Source organism: Anguilla anguilla, chromosome 5, assembly GCF_013347855.1.
Source record: "Anguilla anguilla isolate fAngAng1 chromosome 5, fAngAng1.pri, whole genome shotgun sequence".
Lineage (NCBI taxonomy): Eukaryota > Metazoa > Chordata > Actinopteri > Anguilliformes > Anguillidae > Anguilla > Anguilla anguilla.
This window is the reverse complement of record NC_049205.1, coordinates 24088800-24116067: the sequence shown is the minus strand read 5'-3', so window position 1 is coordinate 24116067 and position 27268 is coordinate 24088800. Positions and strand designations below refer to the sequence as shown.

General features: G+C 40.4%; 1 protein-coding gene across 1 annotated transcript in view; it reads right to left on the bottom strand.

The window, feature by feature from the left end:
* LOC118228460 (peptidyl-prolyl cis-trans isomerase FKBP8-like) overlaps positions 1–27268 on the bottom strand; it is a 119830-nt gene that overhangs the window by 27274 nt on the left and 65288 nt on the right. Inside the window, exons 4-5 of the mRNA XM_035419992.1 lie at positions 17287–17456; positions 15866–15954 (exon numbers count right to left, since the gene is read on the bottom strand). Coding sequence (XP_035275883.1) covers positions 15866–15930 — 65 coding nt within the window. The 5' untranslated portion in view covers positions 15931–15954; positions 17287–17456. The remainder of the gene's footprint in view (positions 1–15865; positions 15955–17286; positions 17457–27268) is intronic.

Genomic DNA, 27268 nt, shown 5'->3' with positions numbered 1-27268 from the left:
ATTAGGGGGCCAAGCACCGAAGGTGCAAAGCACCCTCTTGTTATTGTTAGTTTTATTATTATTATTATTATTATTATTATTAGGGGGCCAAGCACCAAAGGTGTGAAGGCACCCAATTGTTATTGTTAGTTTTATTATTATTTTTCTCCCCATGGAAGTCTATGGCAGCCCCTAAAACCGACTGGTCGGTTTTTCAAAAACTTTGCAGAATGGTAGTGGATCATGCCAACAATCCATGAAACAAATTTTACATCGCTTGGCCAAAGGGGGGCGCTACAGCAAACAATTGAAATTGCAAACTTTGAACAGGCATATCTCATAGCCCCATTGATCTAACACCACAAACTTCATAGGCATATCAGCACACATAAGTGGAGGCCAACCCTCCATTGTTGCCCCGATCAAACAAAATGGCGGCGCTAGAGAGCTCATTTCCAGTTTAGGCATAACCACTATGCCAATTTTTTTCTAAACTTGGCACATCGGTATAGGAGCACTCCAATTGGACAGGGAGCAAATATGAAGCCGACTGGCCATAAGGTGGCGCTATCATGAGCTAATAGGTGTGGTTTTTGGACAATTTTGAACAAGCATATCTCCTGCCCCATTTGAGCTACAGTCATGCAATGTAAGGCCAGGGTATATGTAGTACCCACACCAAATATCATGTCAATTTAACTTGCCATTGCATTATGTACATGAAGAGCCTGGTGCCTGAGCCTTGCACCAGAAAGGACACTAGACCTAAAGAATGTAGATAGAAATGTTTTTATTTCAAAAGCACAATTGAAATGCAAAATATATACAGTACCAGTCAAAATTTTGGACACATCTGCTTGAACCAGTTTATTCAAGATTAGAAATGCTTTAAACTGGGGGGGGGGGGGGGCGCTATTGAACAATGAGGCAGTAGGATGCTTTCCCGACTGGCTCCCGCACAATATTTTAAAAAATATATAATATTAACATTTTGATTGAATTTAGTACATCCTAAGTCTACATTAGTGACTAAGTTCACTTTGGTCCAACTTATTTGTTCCGAGGACAAGATGAAGTCGAGTTTAAAAAAGAACAAAAAGACAGCTGAAACAGGCCCGGCTGCACCGGACTCACCTGACGACCCATGCGACACTGATCAACAGCCGACTGATGCTAATATCCTTCAGGCCATCAACTCACTCCGTTCCGACCTACAAGCCACCAAAGTTGAAATATGCCAAACAATTGATACTCGGGTTACTGAAGTTGCGACTACAATTAGAAGAGAACTGTCCCCTTTGAAATCGGAAACCCGGGCCGCTATATTAGCTCTGCAAGCTGTAGCCGACAAACATAGCGCTATCAAGGATCTAGAACGATCTGCAACTCACTCATCAGATGCCACCTCACCTCTCCCCCGAGGTAGTAAGACGCAGAGCAGCGTTCAACAAAACCAGAGAACTTCTCCGGGGCAAGCCAGGAATTCGGTACGGAATGCAGTACCCAGCAACACTGAGTGACTTTCAAAGGCTCAGAGACTGTGTTTACTGATGCAACGGAGGCCCTGAAATTCACGGAGCTCCATTTTGGCACCGGCGGCAGACCAGGGGAGAAAGAAAACCTGGAAGCTTCTAGCTAGAGGCGAGTGGTAATCTCTGTAATACATAGAACTGTTATGTTTAAGATTAGTATTGCCATACACTGCAAATAATGCATTGGCTGTGGGTCAGGTGTCGTTAGGTGCCTCTCTATCTCGTTACGTATTGTTTACATAATAAGTTTTCTTTAAGGACATTTTCTTTCTGACCTAAACGGTGACAGTGACTGTATAGGCTATCATCATTGGTAGAACAGACGGTATTGTTCTCTGCCCTGCTGCGAGTATTTTGCCAACAGTATTAGGATTACTAAATTCATTGTTCTTTTAAAATGTTTACATGAGTGTTTTGTATAAATTGTGGGGAGCCATGTCAGATTCCACTAGAAGTGGTAGATAAGGGAAGCTAGGATAATTATTTCCTTACGGTTGTTTACGTATGCAATATATGGGTTCCTTTTTTTAAATTTTTTTTTAGCTTCCTTAGTGGGGTCGCACCTTACTCTGGGTGTTTCTCTTAGTATAGGCCAGACAAGTTGGGTTCGGTTGGGATGGGTATGGGACTTCTACCTGATTATTCAACTTAGGACCATTTCAGTCTCAATGATAAGGTATACAAGTGCTCGGTATGAACCTGTATTATACAGGATAATGTAACGCAAGTGAAGACGGGATGCCAAATTAAACTGATATCACAGAACGTTAATGGCCTAAATCATCCAGTGAAGAGGGGGAGGGTAGCCTACTCTCCCACTTAAAGTCACTATCCAGTGATATAATTTTTCTCCAGGAAACCCACTTGAACAAGAAGGAATATATCAAACTAAGATGTAGATGGATTGGGCAGACTTACCAGTCTACTTCTGCCGTTAGATCTAGAGGTGTGGCTATATTATTTAAAAAGTGTATTCCTTTTACTCATAAATCCACTCTGGCGGGCAGAGAGGGCAGATACCTCATAGTTTCAGGGGAACTGTGTTCTTTACCTACTACATTGGTTAATATATGTGGACCTAACATAGATTCACCAGAATTTATAAGCATGTCCTCGCTCTGATTTCTGACATATCCCAGACCAATCTAATTGTGGCCGGAGATTTGAATCTAGCTTTAGACCCATACTTAGGCCGCTCATCCTCCCATAGTGCCGCGCCTTCAAACTCTAGTATTTTTCTGAAAGAATATTTCAAAAATTCCAATCTATTTGATGCTTGGAGAATGTTCAATCCCCAAAACAGGGCTTACTCATTTCACTCCAATGTTCATAATGTTTATATGCGAATAGATTATATCTTGATAGACACTAAATTGTTGCCTTACACCTGTAATGTGAAATATCATGACATCGTGATTTTGGACCATGCCCCCATGTCCCTCTCTTTAAATCTAGAAAATATATCTCAGTCTGAGAGACTCTGGAGACTTGATCCACAACTTTTAAAGGAGCCAGACTTCTGTGTGTTCCTTAGAGAACAAATCTTTTTTTTTTTAAATGAACGATCTCCCTGGAACGTCCCCATTGATACTTTGGGAAATGATAAAGGCCTATCTCAGGGAAAGTATCATATCTTATCAGGCTGCACGTGGGAAAAAGATACAAGCTGAATTAGTGGATTTGGAACGACAAATTATACTTCTGGATCTGGAAAACGCTGTACAACCATCCACAGCCACTCATAATAATAAAATATTATCTCTGCGATACAAATACAATCAATTACTTTTTTCAGACCAAATCGACATTTTTGTTTACACAGCAGAAATATTTCGAATTTGGGGAGAAACCAGACAGGTTACTTGCTAGACAACGTAGGAAGCTGGAGAGTGACCGTACAATAAGTAAAGTTAAATTAGATGTCGGTGATATATTAACATCTCAAAAACATATTAATTACAGATTTAGGCAATTCTATGAGTCCCTGTACTCCTCTAGGGCTATTAACAATGACTCAGTTATTCAGAATTTTCTAGATCGTTGTGATCTCCCCACCCTGAAGCAGGAGGATTGTGATCGTCTCAATAGGGACTTCTCAATTTCAGACATACAAAGTACAATTAAGTCATTGAAAAGAGGTAAGGCCCCGGGTCCGGATGGTTACCCATGTGAATTTTATAAGGAATTCTGTGATGTCCTCTCACCTCACCAGTTGAATATGTACACACAATCATACAAGGACAGTGCTTTACCTCCGTCACTGAATGAAGCCATCATAACTGTGATCCCCAAAAAAGGAAAAGATCCAGAGGAAGTGAGTAGTTACAGACCAATTTCACTTTTGACATGTGACCAAAAAATATTGGCTAAAACCCTGGCCAACAGACTCAATATTCTAATGGAGAAGCTTGTCCACCCTGACCAGACGGGTTTCATACCAAACAGACATTCCTTTTTTAATCTTAGACATCTTTACAATATAATTTACCATCCGCCTAACTACACAGACAAACTGGTCATCCTTTCTCTTGATGCAGAGAAGGCTTTTGACATACTCGAGTGGCCTTACCTTTTTGCAACCTTGAGAAGATACGAAGTCGGGGGGCAGTTTGAGTCATGGTTAAAAATGCTCTACAATAACCCCTGTGCTAGGATCATTACGAATTAGACCCTTTCTCCTCAATTTCGGTTACACCGTGGTTCCAGACAGAGTTGTGCTTTGTCTCCAACGCTTTTTGCCTTGGCAATAGAGCCCTTCGCTTCGGCTCAAAATTAACTCATCAAAAACCAAAGTAATGCGAATCAACAAGAAGAACAACACACTAATAACAATGGATCAAAACCAGATAGAGGAAGTAGTCAGTTTTACATACCTCGGTATAATTACTGTGGACGGAGGAATGGATGCGGATGTGAAAGCCAGAATCGGAAAAGCAAGGACAACATTTAACATCTTAAACAAAATCTGGAAAACAAAAAACCTATCACTCAAGACTAAACTAAAAATCTTCAATTCAAATGTCAAATGCACTCTACTTTACGGATCTGAAACCTGGAAGACAACTACCAACATACTCAACAAACTACAGACATTCATTAACCGCTGCCTCCAACGCCTCCTGGGAATCTACTCGCCCAACACCATCACAAACGCTAATCTGTGGGAACTCACCAATCCAAATCAGGAGGAGAAAATGGAACTGGATAGGTCACACACTCAGAAGACAAAACAAATCAATCACAAAGCAGGCTCTAACATGGAACCCACAAGGCAAGAGGAAAAGAGGAAGACCGAGAACCACCTAGAAAAGAATCACAGAACAGGAGATGAAGGCGGAAGGGCTGTCATGGCAACAACTGGATCTGAGGGCACAAGACCGGAGGAGATGGAGGGGTTTCATCGATGGCCTATGTTCCCTTAAAAATTTAAAGGCTTAAGTAAGTAAGTAAAGTAAGTAATAGAGCCCTTAGCTCAAACCATTCGTTCTGATCCCCAGATACATGGATATGTTTCTAAAGATACAATAAGTAAAATCTCGCTTTATGCTGATGATAATTTGTTGTATATAACCAAACCTCAATCTAGTATTCCAGCTATCTTGGACTTAATTACTCATTTTGGAACATTCTCAGGTGACAGAATTAATTGGTCTAAGAGTGAGTTGATGCCAATCATGCTTCGTAACCCCTCTGATTTGCAAAATTTTCCATTCAAGATTGCCCACCACAAATTTACATATTTGGGAATAGGGGTAACAAAAAACTTTCACTCCCTGTACAAAGCCAACTTCCCCCCTCTAGTGGCCAAATTACAGAATAATATTCAAGGGAAAGTCAATGCTATAAAAATGTTTTTTTTTGCCCCAAATTCTCTATCTTTTCCAGAATGTCCCTATATTTCTTCCTAAGGTTTTTTTCAAGCAACTCGATTATTGTTCCCTTTTTGTGGGATTACAAAGCACACAGAGTTGGCAAAAGCCACCTCTGCAAATTAACTTCAGAAGGTTGGTATGGCTTTACCAAACTTTTTTATATTACTATGCTTGTGCACTCCGAACTATCACTATGTGGCTAGATCATACGTTTACACATCCTAATTGGATTAAAATGGAAAGAGAGTATTGTGCCCCCTCTGATATTGGAGCCATTATTTTATCACCAACAAAGATAAGCAACTCCATTTACAATCGTAATAGCACGATTTACAACACCATCCGCATCTGGAAACAAATAAAAGCTCAGTTTAAATTAAAGACTGTCTCTTGCTGTTTACCGATTGCTGGGAATCCCTCCTTTGTTCTATCTACTATAGACTCTGCATTTACACAATGGAGAGATCTTGGTATCCAGAATATTGGGGACCTTTTCTTGGGAGGAATTTTCACATCCTTTGATCAACTCCGGTCTCCCCATGAATAACTTCTTTAGATATTTACAGATTAGGGACTATGTGAGGACATACCTTCCCAATCTTGAAAAACCGCAACTTGCTTGGTTGGATGATATCTTGCAGGTGGGGGGCAAGGAAAACCACTTAATCTCTCGAATCTATAAACCAATGACAGACAAGAGTTCACCCTCTATAGAGAAAATTAAAGTACATTGGGAGCAAGAACTGGAATCGGATATTGATGATGAACTTTGGCAAGCCGCTTTAGAGAATATACATGATTGCTCAGCTACCACTAGACATCGTCTTATTCAATTTAAGATCATCCATAGATTACACTATACCAAGACAAGGCTTCATAAAGTGTTTCCAGATGTTTCCCCGCTGTGCGATAAATGTCTTATTGAGGAAGCCACTTATCTCCACAGCTATGTCCTATGTTCTAAACTGTCCTCATTATGGACTAATGTATTTAGAAAATATGCTACAAGTAGTATTGAAACCTGACCCACTTTTGATTGTGCTTGGGGTATCCGCTGACCTGTCCACTCTGCTGAAGTGCCAACACCGATTGCTGTCTTATGCCCTTATTATAGCAAGGAATCTGGTTTTAAAATTTCGGAAAAAATAGAGGCCCCATCTGCTAAAATGTGGCTGGAAGAAATGACAAGACTTTCTCACCTTGAGAGAATAAGATATGCTCTTGCAGAAAGACTTGGTCAGTTTGATCCTGATTTAGCATCCCTTTCTCCGTTATCTTGATACCGTAAGTTGACCTGATCTATAACATTTCCTTATTAGAGTGAGAGCGGTAGAGGGTTGATGGGTGAGGGGTTTAGGGATAACCTCTTCAGCAGGTTTGTCCTTTATTCTGGGCCTGCGTGCTCTTTTCTGTTTGTGCCTTTGTTTGAAAAAGAAAATTGAAAATAAAAAACATTCTGGGGTATATCCCTACATCATTTTCACCACATGCAGTACCATATATTTCCAATGGAGGGTAGAAGGTTGAAACTGATGTAGGAATAAATCCCATGCATTTTGAAATATGGTAGATGGTCTTTATTTTTTTTAAAATATGAAAAATTCATATCCTGGAGCACCTGTTAAGATAGATGTCATCATGAACACCAGTTCCACCAAAAAAACACCAAAAAAAGGTGTCAGACACATATTCCAATCCATTGCTCAGTTTAGCAGAGAATGCACATTTCAGAGTGCCTCAGAGACAGATATAATAATAATACATATTTCAAATAATAAATACGACATTGAAAGAAAACAAAATATAAACTCGCCATCCCTGCTACCTGCGTGCTGCGCGCAGTGTACCATATTATTTATTTAGACATTGGCAGACTACAGCATAAATTGCGTCTTTTGTTTATATTCAATATTAGTTATTGCAGTGAGAAACTGCAGATGTAGACACAAGAAAGTTTGTTACATTATGGTAGCAAGGGAATGATTTGGATTATATATATATTTACCGTCATTGTTTTATTATACTAGCGTGTTTTTGCACATTTGCAGAGAAACGCAAATACTATCAATAAAAATGGTTCAGCAATTTCTCAGCATAATTGGAAAAACACGAGGAGTTACGAATTCGTGTTTTTGAATTCTGTGACGAATTAGGCAGCATGAAAGATATTACAGTGAAGCTGCATGGCAAACATGGTAGCAAGCCTGTGTTCATGAAAGCTAGACCAGTGCCATATGCTAGCAGACACAAGGTGGAAGCTGACTTGGAAGCTCTGGTCAAGAATGGGGTTTTGGAGCCTGTGACGATCAGTGAGTGGGCCACACCCATCATTCCGGTGCCCAAAAAGGATGGGGAAATCCTGACCTGTGGAGACTTTAAGGTAACGCTTAACACTGTGCTAGCAGCAGAGCAATATCCACTTCCTCTAATTGACGACTTGTTTGCTGGACTGAGTGGGGGACAGAAATTCAGCAAGATAGATTTCAGTCAGGGTTACCTACAAATGCATGTAGAGAAAGTCACATGAACATGAAATGCTGACCATTAACACACATAAGGGACTTTTCAGATACTGCAGACTGCCTTTTGGCATTACGTCAGCCCCGGCACTGTTCCAGCGAGCCATGGACTAAATCCTCAGCGGGTTGCCAGGGGTGCAGAGCTACCTGGATTCTGTGCACTGGAGCAAACGATTAACCCTCTGGGGTCGAGAGCTCCGCCGGCGGAGCTCGACAAGATGAAATTAACTTTCGTTTCTATTTGGATGATTAACTTCACGTGCTGTTATCATACAGACGCAACAAAAACATTGACAGCAACCTTAGAATCGCGACTTTCCAACGCGCCCATTGGCAAATAATATGAATTGTTTTAAAAGTTTTAAATTTGATTAATTAGACCATGTATGCTTTGTTAAACTTTACTCATTACTATGTGAATTTCGCTCAGCAGGAAGTCCGCCCAAATCGCATTCACATGTTAACAACATAATTACTCTCCATAGAAGGAGACTAAAGGAGTGGCGATGCGAGATCCATGTGAGAAATGCCAAGTCTGCAAAAGCGGGATAGAATGTCAAAGTGTCGCCTAATTCACTTCTTTTGAGGTGAACATTTTGGAAAATGGTCCATCCGGAAACCAACACTGATGAAGAGCGGTGTCATTTCGAACAGCGAACTGATCCAGCTGAGGATCAACTTCATGCGTAAGTATATTTCTTATGATCATATTGGTAAATATGTGTACTGTATTGCAACATATCTTTATGTGTGTTGGAATATCCAGCAATATGCGCGTTCAAACGATTCGAACTATTGCATCTCAAAATTATAGGCTAGGCTCTCTGCGTCTGGTTGTGTTAGAAGTATCAGGTAGACTGTATGTTTTTCGATCATATTCGTAATAAATAGCTCATGCCTGGCGTGTAGTGGTGTGGCTAGGATTCTAAAACTGATATCCTTGCACAATCGATATTAGCATACTCTAAGTAAGTCGGGAAATAGCAATAAAATAACCACTTAGCTAAACAGACCTAGCCTACTTCAGATTGAGGCATTGTTATTGATGAGTTGCGTGTAGTTGAGTTGGAATATCAGTGTTTATTTAGTTTAGCTAATGTTGTTTCGTTGATAGCTTGCATTATTTGTAAATGTGTGCTGTATTACATTCTCTGTGTGTTTGTAGGAATATTCACTAATATGCGCGCTTGTAAATTCCCACACTACGAATGATTCTAACCATTGCTTCTCAAAATTATAGGCTACCTCTCTGCGTGTGGTTGTGTTTGTTTGGTTCTTTGTTTTTATATGATGTCACATTTCATTAATTTTGTTTTCATTAGTTAGTGGTTTGTCCCTTTTTTGTAAAGCACATTTAATTTTCACCTGTTGAAGGAAATGTGCTATATAAATAAAGTTTGATTTGATTTCACATTTCCTAACAATTTTGTTTTTATTATATTTACAGAGATGCTGATCAGGAAACACGGCCTAGTTCACCACTAGCTAAGAGGCCACGCAGGCGTTGCAAGAGTACACCAGTCTCATCTCATCTTCCATGCATATAGTTTACTTCAATAAATGTTCTAAAATCAAAAGATGTCTTTGTTTCTGTCTTCTAAATGGCTCACTGAGTCTTTGTCTTAGTGGTGCGGAGGCATGCGGCCAGGTGTGAATAGCCTACTTAGCTGGCAAGTCCTCCTTTCCAATGCATATTCATTACAGAAAGGCCATTTGCCCTCCCATTCTCACCTGGTGTTGAAAAATAGTAGTCACAACACTTTTAGCAATTTATTTTATATTTCTCATTGGATTTGCTAAAATATTTTGTCATCTTTTGATACCCAAGACCTTGATGAACACATTTCAGTGACCAAAAGTCTTAGTCACAATTGTTTAGTGTGTTTTATTACAACATTCCTGTGCATGTTCAAAACTACTGTTTACAGTTTGTGTGTTTTTAGAGCAGTTTACAATCCACACATGATTATGACCTACTTACTGCTGCCATATTATTATAGCTGAGTTTGTGCTGAAAACAAAGATATGAAACACTTTGGAATCACTGTATATAAAGTTGATGAAATTTACACAAATGTCAGAGCATCGCACAATCACCAGTGTGCCTCATTTTACCCTTAGACCCCAGAGGATCTGCACAATTTGGATGCTACTCTTCAAAGAGTGAAAGAATACGGCTTGAGAGTCCGTAAGGAAAAATGTGATTCTTTCCAACCATTGGTAGAATACCTGGGGCACGTGATTGATGCTAAGGGGCTACACACTGCACCATCGAAAATTGCAGCCATTGTGGACACACCTCCACCCCAGAACGTTAGTCAGTTGCGATCCTTCTTAGGATTGTTAAACTATTACGGTCGTATCATTCCCAACTTGGCATCACTGCTACAACCGCTGCACGAACTGCTACGCCAAGATAAAACATGAAAGTGGACAGCCAGCTGTCAGGAGGCTTTCCAAAAGGCAAAAGATGTGCTGACTACCTCAGAGGTTCTGACTCACTTCAACCCAACACTTCCGCTTCAGCTCGCCTGTGACGCCTCTCCTTACGGTTTTCTCTCATGTACTGCCGGATGGTGAGGAAAAGCCAATTTCTTTCGCATCAAGGACATCGAACAAGGCCAAGACTAATTATGCTCAGTTAGAACGAGAGGCACTGAGCATTGTTTTTGGGGTCAGAAAATTCCATCAGTACTTGTATGGAAGAAAGTTTATGCTCCTAACCGACCACCGACCTCTCACGACCATCCTCGGTCCACACACCGGAATAGCGTCTCTCGCTGCATCCCGACTGTAGAGGTGGGCTTTGCTGTTGTCAGCACATTCGTATGGCATCAAGTATCGCAAGTCAGACTCTCACTGCAACGCGGATCGTTTATCCAAATTGCCACTCCCTTTTACAAAGCCGGAGTCAAACACTGTAGACATATTCTACTTCAGGGAGGTAGGAAAAGCACCTGTTTCAGCTGTACAGGTAAAAAAGGAGACCCGCAATGACCCTGAGTTATCTAAGGTCATGGACATCATCTTCAAGGGTCAACCTGCTGGTGATAACTCAAACCTGAAGCCCTTCCTCGGAAGTAGGTTGGGGCTGTCTGTCCAGGCCGGGTGTTTGCTGTGGGGGAGGAGGGTGATCATTCTACTGTCACTTTGCACACAAGTTTTGCAGTAACTGCATTCAGGACACAGTGGAATAGTACAAATGAAGGAAGTGAGAAGCTACTTTTGGTGGCCAGGCATGGATAAACAGATTGAAGATATGGTCAAAAGCTGTCCATCTTGCCACAAAGTCGAAACAACTCGCCACTAGCTCCTCTTCACCTCTGGGAGTTCCAACAGGAGCCATGACATTGTATATATTTATGAGACTGATTAATATATGCTGGTGCCACCTGTGAGGATATAGGTGTATATCTTCTACATTTTGGTGCCCCACAAGTAGCGGCATGTCCCCTACATACATTAAAATCATTTACAAAATACAGGCAAAAATTTAAGGAAATATACCTTAATGATTCTGAGTGTTACAAATAGAATTATTTAGTTGAGATACATACGTAGCTAGTGGTCAATATAGGCAACATGCTTTGCAGATCATTGTTTAGACACCCTGGTCGCCAACCTGGTTGATGGATGAGATTGAAGTTTTCGCTGTTTTGACAAGGTTAGATCTGACAGCTGGGCAAGACTGCGGATCATTTGCAGGGCATTGTATAATGTATGTACAGAAGGTTATGCGTGCTTCAATAATGGTAGAAGGCATTTTTGACTAGCTGTTGGAAAGAGTTGTCCAAGATATAAATGAGCATTCAGAGAAAGCCTGCCTTACATTAAAGCATTTCATATTATTTGAGTGATCTCTGAATCTGAATAGGATCCTGAGCAAAGGTGGTGGCAGATGTGAGGGCACTCTGATTAGAGGGACCACAGGGAATACCAGAGGAGGGCACTGAGACAGGGAGAACAGTGGGAGAGAGTGTGTGTAAACAGGAGCCTGCCTAGGAATCATGGAAGGTCATCCGGGGGTGGAGGGTCAGAGCAATTGCAGCATTGAATCATCCTAGGGTGCCGGGAGGCTGCCAGTTGCTTCCTCAGTGAGTGTTCATGTATATGCAAAACAGGGCAGCCTTCCATATAGATATGGAGAACAGCATTCCCTTATCTAAAAGGGGTCTGCTGGAGTGGAGCCATGGTCTAGTCATGTGAGAAAATGAGAGCCAACTTGAATATGTCTCTATAGTAGTAATGGTGGGATGTCAGGGGTGTCCAGTGAGTCACAGGGTGAGGCAGGGTAGCCACTGCGGTAAGGAAGCACCACCAGTAACTGGTGGTTTGCTTGGAGAGGTGATTCTTGTGTGGAAAAAGTATCTGAGCTAAAAGAGCCTGAGGTTGTGTCTTTGTGACATTTGCTGTTGAATGAGTGTGGTGGAAAACTCATGGGCCCAGGCTAAACACAGGTGAGTGAGAACCACACCTATCTAAAATAGACTGTCTACTTGCTTGAAACAGCAGACACAGATGGAGTAGAGGAGGGTAGCATTTTATACCCACAGAAAAAGGCAATTTAGCAGACATACGGGACTAGCCTGAAGGATTGTCTGAAATTTTTTCTCCGTAATCTTTGTTTTAAAAAAATTATGTAGGCCTATGTAGTGCCTTTCACGGCTCTCAAAGCACTTTGCAATGAGTGGGCGTGACTGATCGCATTTAGCACCACTTAATATCATCTATCTGGTGATGCAAAATCATCAGATTATGGTCCATATTTCCTAAACATGTTTTCAATTTAGCGATTATTTATTAAGGCTGGTTATGTCAATGAGGACAGCCATAGTGAGTTAATTTAAATGCACTGCTGGTATTTCACATGCTTCGTCCGCATGGCAGGAAAGCAACATTGTTGTATTGCTCCATCTCTGGTGAAGTTGAGTTTCGGACAGGTGTCAGGATCCATAGATGCAATGGAAAAGCATTGTCACCTTTAAATGTTAGCACATCTCATTAGGGTTCAGAACACTCTTTTAATGTTTCAGGTTGTTTAATTCCATACCCAATGGCTAACCATCTCAGGAGTCACATCTCTCAACTTCTCTAACAGGCAACTGTTCCTAAAGATGAAGGAGTCATGTGTTTTAAAAAGATTCTCTCCTTTCACAAATGAGTCGCCATAAATGTACTGCTTGATAAATGGAACACAACCAATAACTTATTGTACAATGCAGCTACCATATTCATTTCAGGTTTGTACATCTTGCAATTCAGTCCTCTACCACCTCCCAAAGGAAATAACCTTTGCAGGAAATATTTCCAAAAAACTGTTTTTGAGAGAGCTAGGTAAATAGCTGTTCAAGTAATTACCAGTTATAAGGCTTAAATTTATTTGCGATGAATCAAATCATACATAATTTTAAAAAGTTATCTGCAGTGAAAAGTTTGGTTTTTGGAGAGTATTATGGTGGGAATTGGATGCTAGATTACCAAAAAACATGATGTCCCCCTCTGTATAAATTATGCCGCCTCTAGCTATTATATGTTTACAGAATAACATCGAAAGAGATAACAAGACGGTTGGTAGCAAAGGAGGTCATGGAGAGGGCTTCAGATTTTCAGATTAGGGACACTAGTAGATGGTTTTCAAACCCACCTACTGTAGATATACTGCAGTGTCCTTTTGGGGAGACCTTAGGCGTTTTAAATGATGCATTTATTAAAGAAATAACTTACACATCAACGTGTTTCACTTTTTAGGTTAATTCAGTGTTTAATGTTAAATGGGTTCAGCTAATTTGCTTGCTGTGTTGTCATCTTCTGGTTGCTCCATGTGATTAATTGAAAAGAAACATCTATAACAAGGACACACCAGATTGGTCCGTATGGTCGGCTATTTGCTTTGTAAAAGCTTACCTGGGTGTTAAGACACAAACAAAAGCAGCTTTCCTCATCTATTTTGATGTTACCAGAACCCATGTCTTGGAAGGTTACAAAGTTGCTGGTGGATTGCACGTTTACCCAAAGTCTTTTTTCATGAATAAAGCCCCATGATTCATAATCTGAGGATGTGGCTAGTGTCATGTTACCATTAAAAATGTGTTTCCCAGATTGTGCAGAAAAAGTATGTGTAGAAAAAAACCTGCGTATGCACATTATAAGGTGTTTTAATTTACTGCTACAATTATTCTGTGCCTCTGATCATGCCGAATATGTGATGAATGTAAACATGAATGTGAATTACAAACTATAAACCCTGCCCACTGCCCTCTTCTGCTTACTTACCAATAAGATGAATGTTTACTCTGTTCAACAGTTAATTCAGAATGGCTTGGGCATACACTCTGCTGGCAGTAGTGCCTTTAACCTGTGTCCAGGTGAATTCCAAACTCTGCTCTGTCCATTTTAATGATCAGGTTTGAGAACAAAGTGTTTGTGAGACATTCCCTTCCTTAAGCGGAAGTTACATTTTAAAGATTACATATTATTGGAAGCAAGCATATGATCTCCATCTCTTGCTTACATTGTAAAATTGTCTCACCATCCTTCAGTACAAGAATAACAACACATGTCCTTGTCCACACTATACTGTAAATTAAATGTTCTTCATCTGTACTATAATAAACACTAGGTCTTTTCAATCAAATAAATAAATAAATAAATAAATACATAAATAAATAAAAAGGAACAAAGACATGTCAATCTTTAACAACTACCATGCACAAAAAGCAGTTGCTTTCCCTGCATTAGTGTGGACATAAAAGTGAACACCCATTTTGGGCAGCAATGAATGCAGGAGGGTGGACATTAACGCCACCATACATCCTTATTACCAACATGCTGTGAGCCTTCATTCAACAGGGAAAAAAACATGTTTCCTTGGCTGAGCTCAGTGATCACTGTCATTCTGCTTTCCCCTTCAAGAGACTCTCTTCTAGCTAGGCTCCTGAGATGAAATGCAATTTTTTCTGTAGCTTTCTGGGGAACAGACACAGTCAACATGGTCGAGTCTTGATCTTTACGCACAAGGTGGTCAGTTTCCCCAGATATGGAAAGACAACTCGGCTACAGTTAAGTTTGATAAAGGGTTCTCAAAATTACAACAGCTTCAGCAACCCAGTATTATTTCCCCAGACAGTTTCACATTTGATGTTCCTTGTAGTGATGGAAGAGAGTATTTTCATGGACCCCATAATAGTTGGGGCCACAGAGAAATATAATAGCAGATTTCAAAGACATGAATTAACGTGAAAATCCTGGTACAGAACGTAATGTCATCCCAGGAGCAGCAATAATACCATAATTAGTTTCCTTGTCTGGGGAACTTGGTCTTTAGCTCAGCATGCTAAATGTATTTTTACTGCTCATAGTGACTAGAGAGGGTCATGGCTTGAAACCCACATTGGTATTGTCTGAACAAATGAAAATGCTTGACTCTCCATAGTAAAACTTTATAATTGTTTAAACTGGTGTCTGCTCAAGTGATAGCTCTGCCCATTTTTTAAGTTATAAAACCTCATTGTGCCATCTCTATTTTCCTGTCCATCTCCACCATTCCTTATGAGGGTGTTTGTGTCCCTTTTTGGCAGGAAGTGAAGAGCTCGCCTCTCATCATGGACAAAGGCTGCCTTCAGAATTCAATCAATACATTCATGAGCTGCCAAGGGACGGGGGGGAGGGGGTTGCATGTGTATGCGTGAATGCATATACTGTATATGGATGTGTGTACATGCATGTGTGTGTGCGTGTGTGTGCGTAAGTGCGCCTATGAGGATGTGCGTGTATGCGTGTATATGTGCGTTCACGTGTCTGTGTTATATGTGTGTGTCTGCGTGTTTGTGAAATAATTATTCAGAAGAGTAGTATATGTGTATAGTATATAGTATTCTGTGTGTTAACTGAAACTTTCCCTGTACCTGCATAGGTTGCATTTAGTCAGCGGAGTATGACAGCGGAAGTAAATTCTGGCTTGTACCTTCCCAGAAGTCCGTATGTGTAGTGTGAATCTGCCAGCAGCAAGCTGATCTCTTTCAGCTCCATGGATAGCACACACTCTTCCAGGGCCTGATCAAGAAACAAGAAAGCTACATCACCTACCCTTCTGAATATATGTTAACACTGTACATTCAACACTTCTGTGCTTTGCATTAAACACTCCCTCTTGCATTTTCACACTGTGTATTCAATCCTGCACACAGTAAATTCATGCTGTGAATTTTAACTCTCTTTTCTGTGCTTTATTACTGTGCATTAACCACTCTCTGTACTTCCCTCTAGCACTTTACATTTAACACCTTCTTCTTCCCTTTAAACCTCTGCACAGCAACTTAACTCCATGGGCGGTCTGTTTATTTCAGTAAAATGCCTTTTGGACTGTGGTGGGTTGACACAACACACAGTGAGACTTTTGAGAGGGATTACGTTTTTGCATGATTAATCATCCACAAATAATGAAATTATGGACACATTATTTCCAGAATTCCAGAACGTGGGCAGCATGGTGATGCAGTGGGCACCACTGTTGCCTCAAAGCAAGAAGGTCCTAGGTTCAAATTCGGCCAGACCTTTCTGTGTGGAGTTTGCATGTTCTCCCTGTGTTTGTGTGGGTTTCCTCCAAGTACTCCAGTTTCCTCCCACAGTCCAAAGACATGCAGGCTAATTGGAGACTCTAAATTGCCCATAGGTATGAGAGTGTGTGAGTGAATGGTGACTGAATGGTGTGTGTGTGTGTCTTGCAATAGATTGGCAGCCTGTCCAGGGTGTATTCCTGCCTCTCGCCCAGTGCATGCTGCCCTGGGCTCAGTACCCCCCACAACCCTGCCCAAGATAAGCAGGTATAGATAATGGATGATGGATGGATTCCAAAAGGTTCTGTAAAAGGCTAAATGGTGAGCCAAACCAAAATCTAATGTTTTTTTTCCATGGAGAGTTTTTGTAACAGTCAGTTTTTCAGTCCCTCTCTGCAAACAGTATGATTACATAAAAAAGGAATGCAAACTGTGAAAACACCAACCAAATTGAAGAGAATTGAGATAGACCCCACTATGGGGAACGTTTAACGTTCAATCTTAGTAAGCAAGATAGCTAACTGTTCTATATATCTTGTCCTGCTTGCAAATTTATAAGGATCAGCCTTAGCTTGACTCAGATGAGACTGACAATGAAAAGTAGATGAGAAGTTAGTGGATTGTAATTGCAATGACCACACACAGTGGCACACAACAAATTAATCTCAGGAAATGAAAATTATTCAGTGTTTTTACACACACACACACACACACACACACCTAATGAAACTTAACACCAAGCAAATGGCAAAGTCCCCTTCCACCTGCCTCTTTCATAATGGACCATTGCTGTGTTCCCTGGAACCCTGCCACCCTCCTAAGGTCTCACCTGGTTAACGTCACCCTCGCCAATGATAAAGGTGAGCTTGGTATCCTTCTCCACCACAGTCCTGTCTTCCAGTACCCCCTGCAACTGCACTGTCACCTCCTGATCCCATACAGGCCGGAGAGCATGCTCAGAACCTGGCTCCAGAACCTTCTTACGCAATAGCCTGTCCTCTGCACAGGGAGGGAGGAGGGAGAGAAGGAGGGAAAAAAGTGGATATGGAAAGAGGGATGGAGAGTTGTAAGGAGAGAAAAGGAGGAAGTAATGGAGTGAGGGAGAGAAGGAGGAAGCATCAGAAATAAAGAGTGAGGAATAGGATTGGTAGAAAATAAGGTAGGAGGGAAGGAAGCAGGGAGAGATGAAGGAAGGGGTAGGGTTAATCTGCTTGTCGCTGTTTAGCAGACTGGCTGTGGGACCAATCCCTCAGCCGCTCTGGAGAGGGAGACTTTTCTGTTCAGGAAAGGAAGTTAAACTGCTACTGCCTACCTTTCAGTATGATAATCAATTATAAGATATAACAAACATTGCATAAACCCGCTGTTTAAAAAACTAATGTGTACAAACCTTTGAGACCTTTTTTTTTATAGCATTTTAATGATTTTATCAAACTGTTTTTTATGTGTTTGATGGCATACACCTACTGTACACTCCCTTCATTTTCAAAGCAAAGAGGTTCATTATTATTCATAATTTAATGTTGGCAGATGTGACTTAGCCAAAGCAACTTTAAAATATGTTTAACATGGTAAGAAAACACCTTTAAGCTACATAAATTAGAGGACAAAGATACACTGCCGTGAAAAAAGCATATGCCCCTTCCTGATTTACTGTGTTATTACATATTTGTTATCCTGAATGGTTTCAGATCTCTAGACAAAATGTAATACCAGACCAAGGGAAACTGAGTAAACACAAAACATTTTTTTTTAATTGTATTTATTTAATGAAAAAAGTTATTAACCAATTAATCTAATTTAATTCATAATAAGATTCAGCTGACTGAACACAGCCAGGCTTGATTGAGCCAGCCCTGTTGAATCTAAACCTCACTCATATTGAACCTTGCCATCAGAGTGAAGTAGTCACCACAGTTTCTTCAAGCACACTATGCCACGAGCAAAGGAAATTCCAGAAGAGATGAGAAAAGTTGTTGAAATATCGGTCTGGAAAGGGTTATAAAGCCATTTCTAAGAACAGTAGTGAATCTTATCAGGAGTGGCTGACCTGCCAAAATTTCTCCAAGGGTGCAGTAACAACTCATCCAAAAAGTCACAAAAGATCCCAGAAGAACATTCAGAGAACTCCAGGCCTCTTCAGCCTTAGCTACGTTTAGTGTTCATGTGTCCACAATATGAAAGACAGTGGGAAAAATGGGATTCATGGGAGAGTAGCAAGGTGAAACCCACTGCTAATCAAGAGAAACATCAATGCTCATCTCACATTTGCAAAAAAGCACCTGGATGATCCTCAAGCTTTTTGGTATAATATTCTATGGACAGATGAGTCAAAAGTGGAACTTTTTGATGACACAGGTCTGAATATGACTAGCGTAAAGTCTAGTAAATACAGCAGTAAGAACATCATGCCAACAGTCAAATATGGTGGTGGTAGTATGATGGTGTGGAGATGATTTGCTGCCTCAGGACCTCGAAGTTTGCCATTAGTGAAGGAACCATGAATTCTGCTCTGTACCAGAAAATTCTTTAGGAGAATGTCCAGTCATCTGTCCGCGAGCTGACTCTGAAGCATAGTTGGGTTATGCAGCAGGACAAAAGCAAATCCGTACCTGCATGGCTGAAAAGAAAAAAAAAATTTAAGTTTTGGAGAGTACACATAAAACGTGTAATTTTCTTTACTCAAGTTAGTCTAGACTTTTGGGTACTTAATTTGAGCCTGTTAAATTCTGTGTGGTAGAGATTTGGGGGTTGTATCTGCTTTTCAGGAGGAATCTGAACCTTGGATCTTGGTTGTTTTCTTGGTGTTTGGTGTGCGCAGGGTCTGACATCTTTGACTTACAGCTCATCTGGCATTTTTACATTTCCATTCCTGATATTTTGGAATATTTGAGTTTTGGGTTATTGATATTTGATTTTGGATTTCCTGGGAGAAGCAAGCTGCGGTTTGATATATTCCTTCATCCATTTCTTTTGTGACTGTAATATGTTCATGTTGGTAACAGGGCCGGTTTTAGCCTGCTGTATTAGGGTGGGCTGGTAGAAATAATAGGTGGGCAACTTGGGCGCATTTTTGTCACTAGGATTGGTGTCGTCGATTGATGCGCTCGACGAGGAGACGGGGTGCTGTTGGATGCTGTCCGGTGGGGGGGGGGATGCTGGCGGGCGTGGGCGCATGTTATGCATTCAATTGATATAGCACTTCTCGTCACATTAAAGACCATCTTGCAGGTTAAATCTTTTACTAAATGTATACTTAACCTTGTCTGTAAATGACCATTTGAAAAGTTAAAAAAGTTAATGCAGGCTTGAATAATTTTTACAAGACATAAGGGCACAAATTCAGAGGAACTAGTGGCGGTTTTGAGCAAAGCTCAAACATTGCGTCATATTAGCCCAATGTGCAGTAGTAGTGAGTCTTAGCGGTCATAATGTAGTGAGTTGGTTTTTTTTCAGTAGTTTTATATTGCATTTCACCATGTATCATCATGGTAAATTATTGTGTTTGTGCAATTTGCACAAACTCCAGCCTGTCAGGACATTGAGCACACTAGCTTTCGTGCCTGGGTCCGTTTTGTGCAGGTGAAGAGACGGGACTTCACTGCTGCATTTGTTACAAAATACTCCTGCCGGTATTAGACAACCAATACTAGTTTTGTTATAGTCTGATACATGATAGCAAACTTTACAATGTTGTGATGTGAACGCAGCGTTAATATCGTTAGCTAACGCCCATAGATACTTGTTCATTCTACAGTCAATATCTGTGACTAAATATTGAATAAACATACAAACTTACCATTGGTTTTACGCATAGAGATGTCGCTTTTGAGACTGAGTGGTCATATATTGTCTTGGAAAATCTGTTTGTGAAATATACACACATTTGTGACACCTGGGTGCCTTCCAAAATAGCTGTGCATAATACCACACGTGTTGATTACGGCGTTGTCACCCTTTTTAGTACAGTCTGGCTTGATTGACAATTCATTTATTCAGTAGGTGAGAGTATAAGCTGTCTAACGATGTATAACATGTCTATTTTTGCTTTTGGAATAGCATTTTATAGGTCAGCGTAACCAAATCTTTTCTCATCATCGCATTCACTTACACACACTCTGGGGTAGCATTAAAAGACGCTGCACCTAATGAAACACTGTCAACGATTTTTCGTAATTTCTTGGAAAATACTATTATTATTGAGGACGTCTGGGCATAGCTAAGCCATTTGTTTGCTGATAGCCTAGCTGACATCGTTTTCTGGAGCGAAACAGAAGCGGATAGGACTGTGTCATTGATGTACTGTCTCTGTCTCTATCTACTGAACACAGATAAAATGTTATATTGCTATGTAAGTATTACTGCTCAAAATATTTTGGTTATATACGTTATTTTTGAAATTGAGTGTCTTTAAATAGGTTAGTGGTATTATATAATGTGGATATATCTATAAGCTAACGCTGGTCACTCACCAAGACACCTGCCCAGTTCTCCACCGGTTCTCCTCACACCAACTCAATTTCTCTCCTGACCGTTATTCCTTGTAACCCTGGTCTGTGCCTGGTCTCTTGGACGCCTAGCAGGCTCATAATGGTAAGGCTGTGGTCCGTCATATGCGTTTGCATAAACATTTACAACCTCTTGTGTCAAAACTAGTGTTGAGATCCATTCTTCTTATTGTTCAACTTGACCGATCTCCCTTCTGTTACGTCACTTCCGGGTTGGCGTTTTTTAGATGCCGAAGTAAAACTCTCTCACAAAAAAAACGACTCCAGAAGTCACTAGTGTGTACATATAAGTATATTTTTATTATCTAGGTCCTGCATCATTTTCCTACACATTGATTCACTGGGGTCTCCAACCTGCAATATGCTCTTTAACACCGCTAATTAAATCAACTGGCAGTACACTGCATCAGAGAAACTAGCTGTTTCAACCCGTGGCTGCCCACCCAATCAGAAGTTAGGAACGGTACTGGTATTTTTCGGTGCTATTTTTCCATTGGCTGAACAAAAAAAGTTAAAAAAAATTTTTTCTTAACTTTTGATTGGGTGGGCAAGACGCCCGTTTGGGTGGGCTGAGCCCACCCCTGCCCATAGCTGCCGCCGGCCGTGGTTGGTAATATTTGTTATTTGTTTAAAGTACCTGACCGTTGTTTTTAGATTAGAAGTATTTTTTTGTTGTTGTAACTTAATAATAAATACATTTCTTCATTTAAATCTGTTTATGTGTTGTATAGTTTGATAAAGGTTGATCCAACAGGTTGCTCTGCCCATCAACAAATTTATAAATTTAACTGATAATTAATATTTTAAATAATTTTAATTAAACTGGTTTAACTGTTGATACACTTGTGTTCAGTATTCAGAGAGCTGTATGTTAAAGTGAGGGTGCTAACTGGTTAAAACCGCTGGATTCATAACATTTTACTCAATCCTCACTGTTCTTATAGGGCAAATACTTGTTCACTGCACTGAAGGTAAATGATGAGAAACCCAATTATTATATCATCTTCACACATCCATTTCCTAATTTTTCCTGACCAACAGTTGGAAATGTGACTGAATTTTGAGTTCATTAGGGCCGTTTCAACAATCGCTTAAACAATCCAGGATGATTTTATGCGTATCTTATCAAATTATCCTGTTAATTAAAGTATTTACTCCATTCCATGAACATCAATTATGATTTGATAAGTTCATCCAGGATTCAATCGTCTTGGAAACTGCACGCACCCACTCTGCTATAAAGGGGAAATTAATTACACACCAAAAACAGGATCACACTCCTTATAGACACAAAGGGTGGTGACGCTGCCCTTTGCTGGATGACATAACATGCTGAAATTGACAAAAGCAATATTTTTCAAACTCTCAAACGCTTACTAGCAAATCAAACACATCTAGAGTGATCAAAATGAGGGAGGAAGCCTGGCAGATAATTTCAGAAATTAAATACATAAGACTTTTATTCACTTGCTTTCTGATAATGTCACCACGCTGCAACATTTGATTATTTTTTTATGACTTCCCAGTGCATGTGACAGGAGCTGCAAAAGGAACTGGCAGCAGATCAAAGACAAATATAATTAAAGCCACAAGCGGCGTTGGGAGGGGTCCAAGCATTGGCACTATTGTGCCCCCTATGGAGCAATTTGAAAATGGTTTTGTCCTCATGAATACCTTCACCCAACATATCTACTGAATATCATGATGATTGTATAAAATATTGATGACTTATGGCCAATTATGACTTATGGCCAATTATGTGCCATTATTATGAGACGCGCTTCGTTGAAGTTTGAGAAGTTCATCGGTTGACAGCGGCCATACTGTTTATCCAATTGGGCCCATTTATATTGCGTTTATGTAGGTTGTTCCCCTGAGGCTCTGTATCCAATTTGGTGCTGATTGGACCAAAATTGAAAAAGCCCTGTAGAAAAACCTGTTTTTCAAACTAGACCCGATGGTGTCGGATTACTTAGTTGTGTCGCCATGGATGTCTCCTAGCCGTAAAGGCCTTTACTATGTCGTAACACTTAGATGGCATTTCGTAACAGTTAGATGGCCCGGCACATATGTGGAGCTGCAGTGCTTTCGCGCCGCAACTAAAAAAGGCATCAGACACATATTCCAATCCATTGCTGAGCTTAGCAGAGAATGCACATTTCAGCACATTTCAGAGACAGATAGAATGATAACACATATTTAAAATAATAAATACGACATTGAGAAAAAACAAAACAAAAAACAAAATATCAACTTGCCATCCCTGCTACCTGCATGCCGCGTGAAGAGTACCATATTATTTATCTAGACATTGGCAGACTACAGCATAAATTGCATCTTTTGTTTATATTCAATATTAGTAATTGCAGCGAGAAACAGCAGCTGTAGACACAAGAAAGTTTGTTATATTATGGTAGCAATGGAACGAAGCAGACTATATATATTTACCGTGTTTTATCATACCAGCGTGTTTTTGTGCGTTTGCAGAGAAACTCAAATACTATACTCAAATACTATAAATAAAAATGGTTTAGCTATTTCTCAACATAATGACGGATTCAAAGACTAAACAAACTCACCCGATATTGTCTTCAGATGATCCATGCCAAAGAAAAGTAATTATTCATCCTCTCAAAAAGCTTTTACTAACAGACTTTTAGTAGCATGCACTCTGGCACTGTCTTCCATTGCTTCCACGACACGGAAATTTTGGCGTGTTTTGTTGACATAGTTAAAGCACCATAGATTCACCTGAATGACTAAAGATACATGCCACTCAAAGTTCAGACCCTCCCCCCTCACTGATAAAAACTAGTCCCAATGGTATCGGATTACTTAGTTGCATCACTATGGATGTCTCCTAGCCGCTTGCTGTAAAGGCTTTTACTATGTCGTAACACTTAGATGGCCCGGCACTAGGGTTGAGCCGAATACTCGGATGAAACGAGTATCCGGTACGGATAATGTACTTTTTACGAGCACGAGTACCATCCGAGTAAAATGTGTCAATATCCGTACTCGTGGTGAAGGAAAATCCTCATTGGGTAGCTGTATCCAGTGTCCACATCGTTCCGTGATAGGCCAGCCAGACACAGAGCTCCTCCTCTACACAGAGCCTATACAGAGTTCACTGCTGTGCTGCGCCACACAACACAACACAATCTTGCCAACGTAACAGCCACTCTGTCCATAGGGATCTATTATCTATTGTCATATATTCTCAATAAAATAAAGTTTGCAATTCTCAGATTCTGCTCAACACATTATTCTCACCATAGCTAAACACACATTTACTGGACATTCACACATAAGCACATATTACTGATTACAAATGGACAATTCTAGCTTCTAGCTTGCTACAGTGGGGCTAACTAGCCAGTTAACTAGCTGCTACAGTGAGGCCAGTTAGCTACGACTACATGATATAGCCTAAGCATGTACTTGTATTTCCTAACATTTAGCGATCTCATACACACGCTCTACCAGCATCGCTGACATCCTAGCATTCTTATACATATCCACTGTACTAATGCAATACCACTTTTGTGCACATTTAGACGTCGTCGCTCACCTGAAATCACAACACATACAGTACATCGTGGTTAGCCAACTGTCACCTGGGGCGATCTGTCTACTACTGTCTTCACACCGTCAATTCATTTTTTAAAAAATAATAAAACCAGAGTAATGATAACAGTTTCTTTTACTGCTACCACAGAGTGACGGAGTGTAGCACAGTGGGTAAGGAACTGGGCTTGTAACCGAAAGGTCACAGGTTCGATTCCTGGGTAGGACACTGCCGTTGTACCCTTGAGCAAGGTACTTAACCGAAATTGCTTCAGTATATATCCAGCTGTACAAATGGATACAATGTAAAATGCTATGTAAAAGTTGTGTAAGTCGCTCTGGATAAGAGCGTCTGCTAAATGCCTGTAATGTAATGAATGCGTAAGTGAATGCGATGATAAGAAAATTTTTGGTTACGCTGACCGATAAAACGCTATTCCAAGAGCAAAATTAGACATGTTATACATTGTTAGAAAGCTTATACTCTCACCTACTGAATAAATGAATTGTCAATCAAGCCAGGCTGTACTAAAAAGGGCGGCAACGCCGTAAACAACACGTGTGGTATTACGCACAGCTATTTTTGAAGGTACCCAGGCATCACAGATTCGCTTATATTTCACAAAGGGATTGTCCAAGACAATATATGACCACTCAGTCTCAAAAGGGACATCTCTACGCGTAAAACCAACAGTAAGGTTGTATATTTATTCAATGCTTAGTCCCAAATATTGACTGTAGAATGACATGGTATCATTTTCTTAAACTGTTGTCTCGTTTATTTCGTTACTCAGTGAGCAGCGTTTTCACTGCAGTGTTGGCATATCTTAGGCTATTGTCGGGTTTATCTTGTTGCTACGACGGAATACGATTTTTGAGTGGTGAATGCCCACATAGATAATATTGTACATTATGAAGTTCAGACCCTCCCCTCACTGATAAAAACTGCGTCGCCATGAATGTCTTCTAGCCGCTTGCCGTAAAGGAGTTTACTAGATGTCGTAACACTTTAGATGTGGAGCTACAGCTCTTCTGCAGCGCAACTAATAAGTCAAAATGGTGGGCAAACAATATGGCAGACATAGGTAGTCCCAAAAGTTGTAGAGCACATTCAGATGCATCGGTCGATGAAGATTTGTGTTGATCTGACTTATGGTGTTGGAGTTATGGCCTTTTAAAGTATGGCCCTTTGCTATAGCGCCACCATCTGACTGACATAGGTGATTTGTAGTGCCTGAGTAGTGGGGAGCCATAGGAACCCACCTACCAAATTTGGTTGGTCTACAACTTATGGTTGCTGAGCCTCAGACATTTTAGCGGAGAAAGCTTCCACGCCCTAACTAAAAAGTCAAAATGGTGGGCAAACAATATGGCGGACATAGGTAGTCCCTGAGCCTCAGACACTTTTAGCAGAGAAAAATAATAATAATAATAATAATAATAATAATAAGACAATAGGATTCCACCAGCTTCGCTGCTTGGACCCCTAATCATAAATATAGCTGCAAGCAGCGATGAGGGGGCCAAGCAATCCAGCAGGGCAGACTCGCCATGGCAACTTGAACGGATACCAAGTTTTATGTCAATTGACGAAAGATTGGGTGTAACTGAGATATGAGCTCACGTCCTGTTTGGGTTGTTTACCTTTGATTTAGCGGTAATGGAACAACATTTTTGAAAAGCAAAAATGCATCAGAGACCTGTTTTGAGGGTTGGTCCGAAGATGATCTGTGCCAGCTTTGGTGAAGATTGGGCAAACTTTGTGGCCTGTGAAAATCTTTTAAACCTTTCAATAAAATCCAATATGGCAGCCGCATCAATTAGGTTGACATGAAAAGTTGCCATGTGTCGGCCTTGGGACCTCTCACGGTATCACCAGACAGGAGAATTATTTTAACCAAATTTCAAAACTTTTTACCATATGGTTCTAGGGGCTGCTATAGACACCCTGCCCAGAAGAAAAAAGATAGAAAGGTAGAAACACAATGTATGCAGTTTCGCTGCTTGGCCCCCAACAATAAGAAAACGTAGAAACACAATGGGTGCCCTAAGCAGCTTCGCTTTTGTTTGTAGTAGGCTAAGTTTGCTCATATTTATTATGTCTTCACAAGAGTTTTTGGTAGGGATGGTAAATTCATGGGATTTGGTGTAGGCCTCCAAACTGCAGTGTTGGAAGAACTTTGATAGCAGCAAAAGCACATAGATAGCCTATCAACAAGGAATTTAATAACTTATGAAGTCTGAGGACTTTTATTATGATGGGTAGAATGATTGACGTACCCTACATATCTGTAGAAAAATCCAGGAGCTTGCTTTTCCAGGATTGCGAACAGAGGGTAGGACCTACCTTGATATGTCTCAACAAAATTAGAATTGATAGGGCTATATATTTAGTCTATTACGTCTGGAATAACGTATGATAATATGTTTAAGGCAACTGACGGTCAAATGTTAAAATTTAAAGTGGTTAATGTTACATTAATGAAAGTTAGCTTGTGTAATGGTTGAGTATGGTAACGTACGTCAGGCCTGATGGGGAAGTTATCGTGGAGATTAACATTAATGTTAGTTCTTCTCAACAGGCTGGAGGTAACGTTAGTTGATATCAGTTAGTTATCTCCGTATCGTTAGATGTATTGTTAGCTGCAGTTAGAATATTTCTTGAAAAAGCTGGGATGGGTATTTTGTGTTCCTCTCGGTTGATTGTAAGGCATTTTAAAGTAACTCACGTGTGTT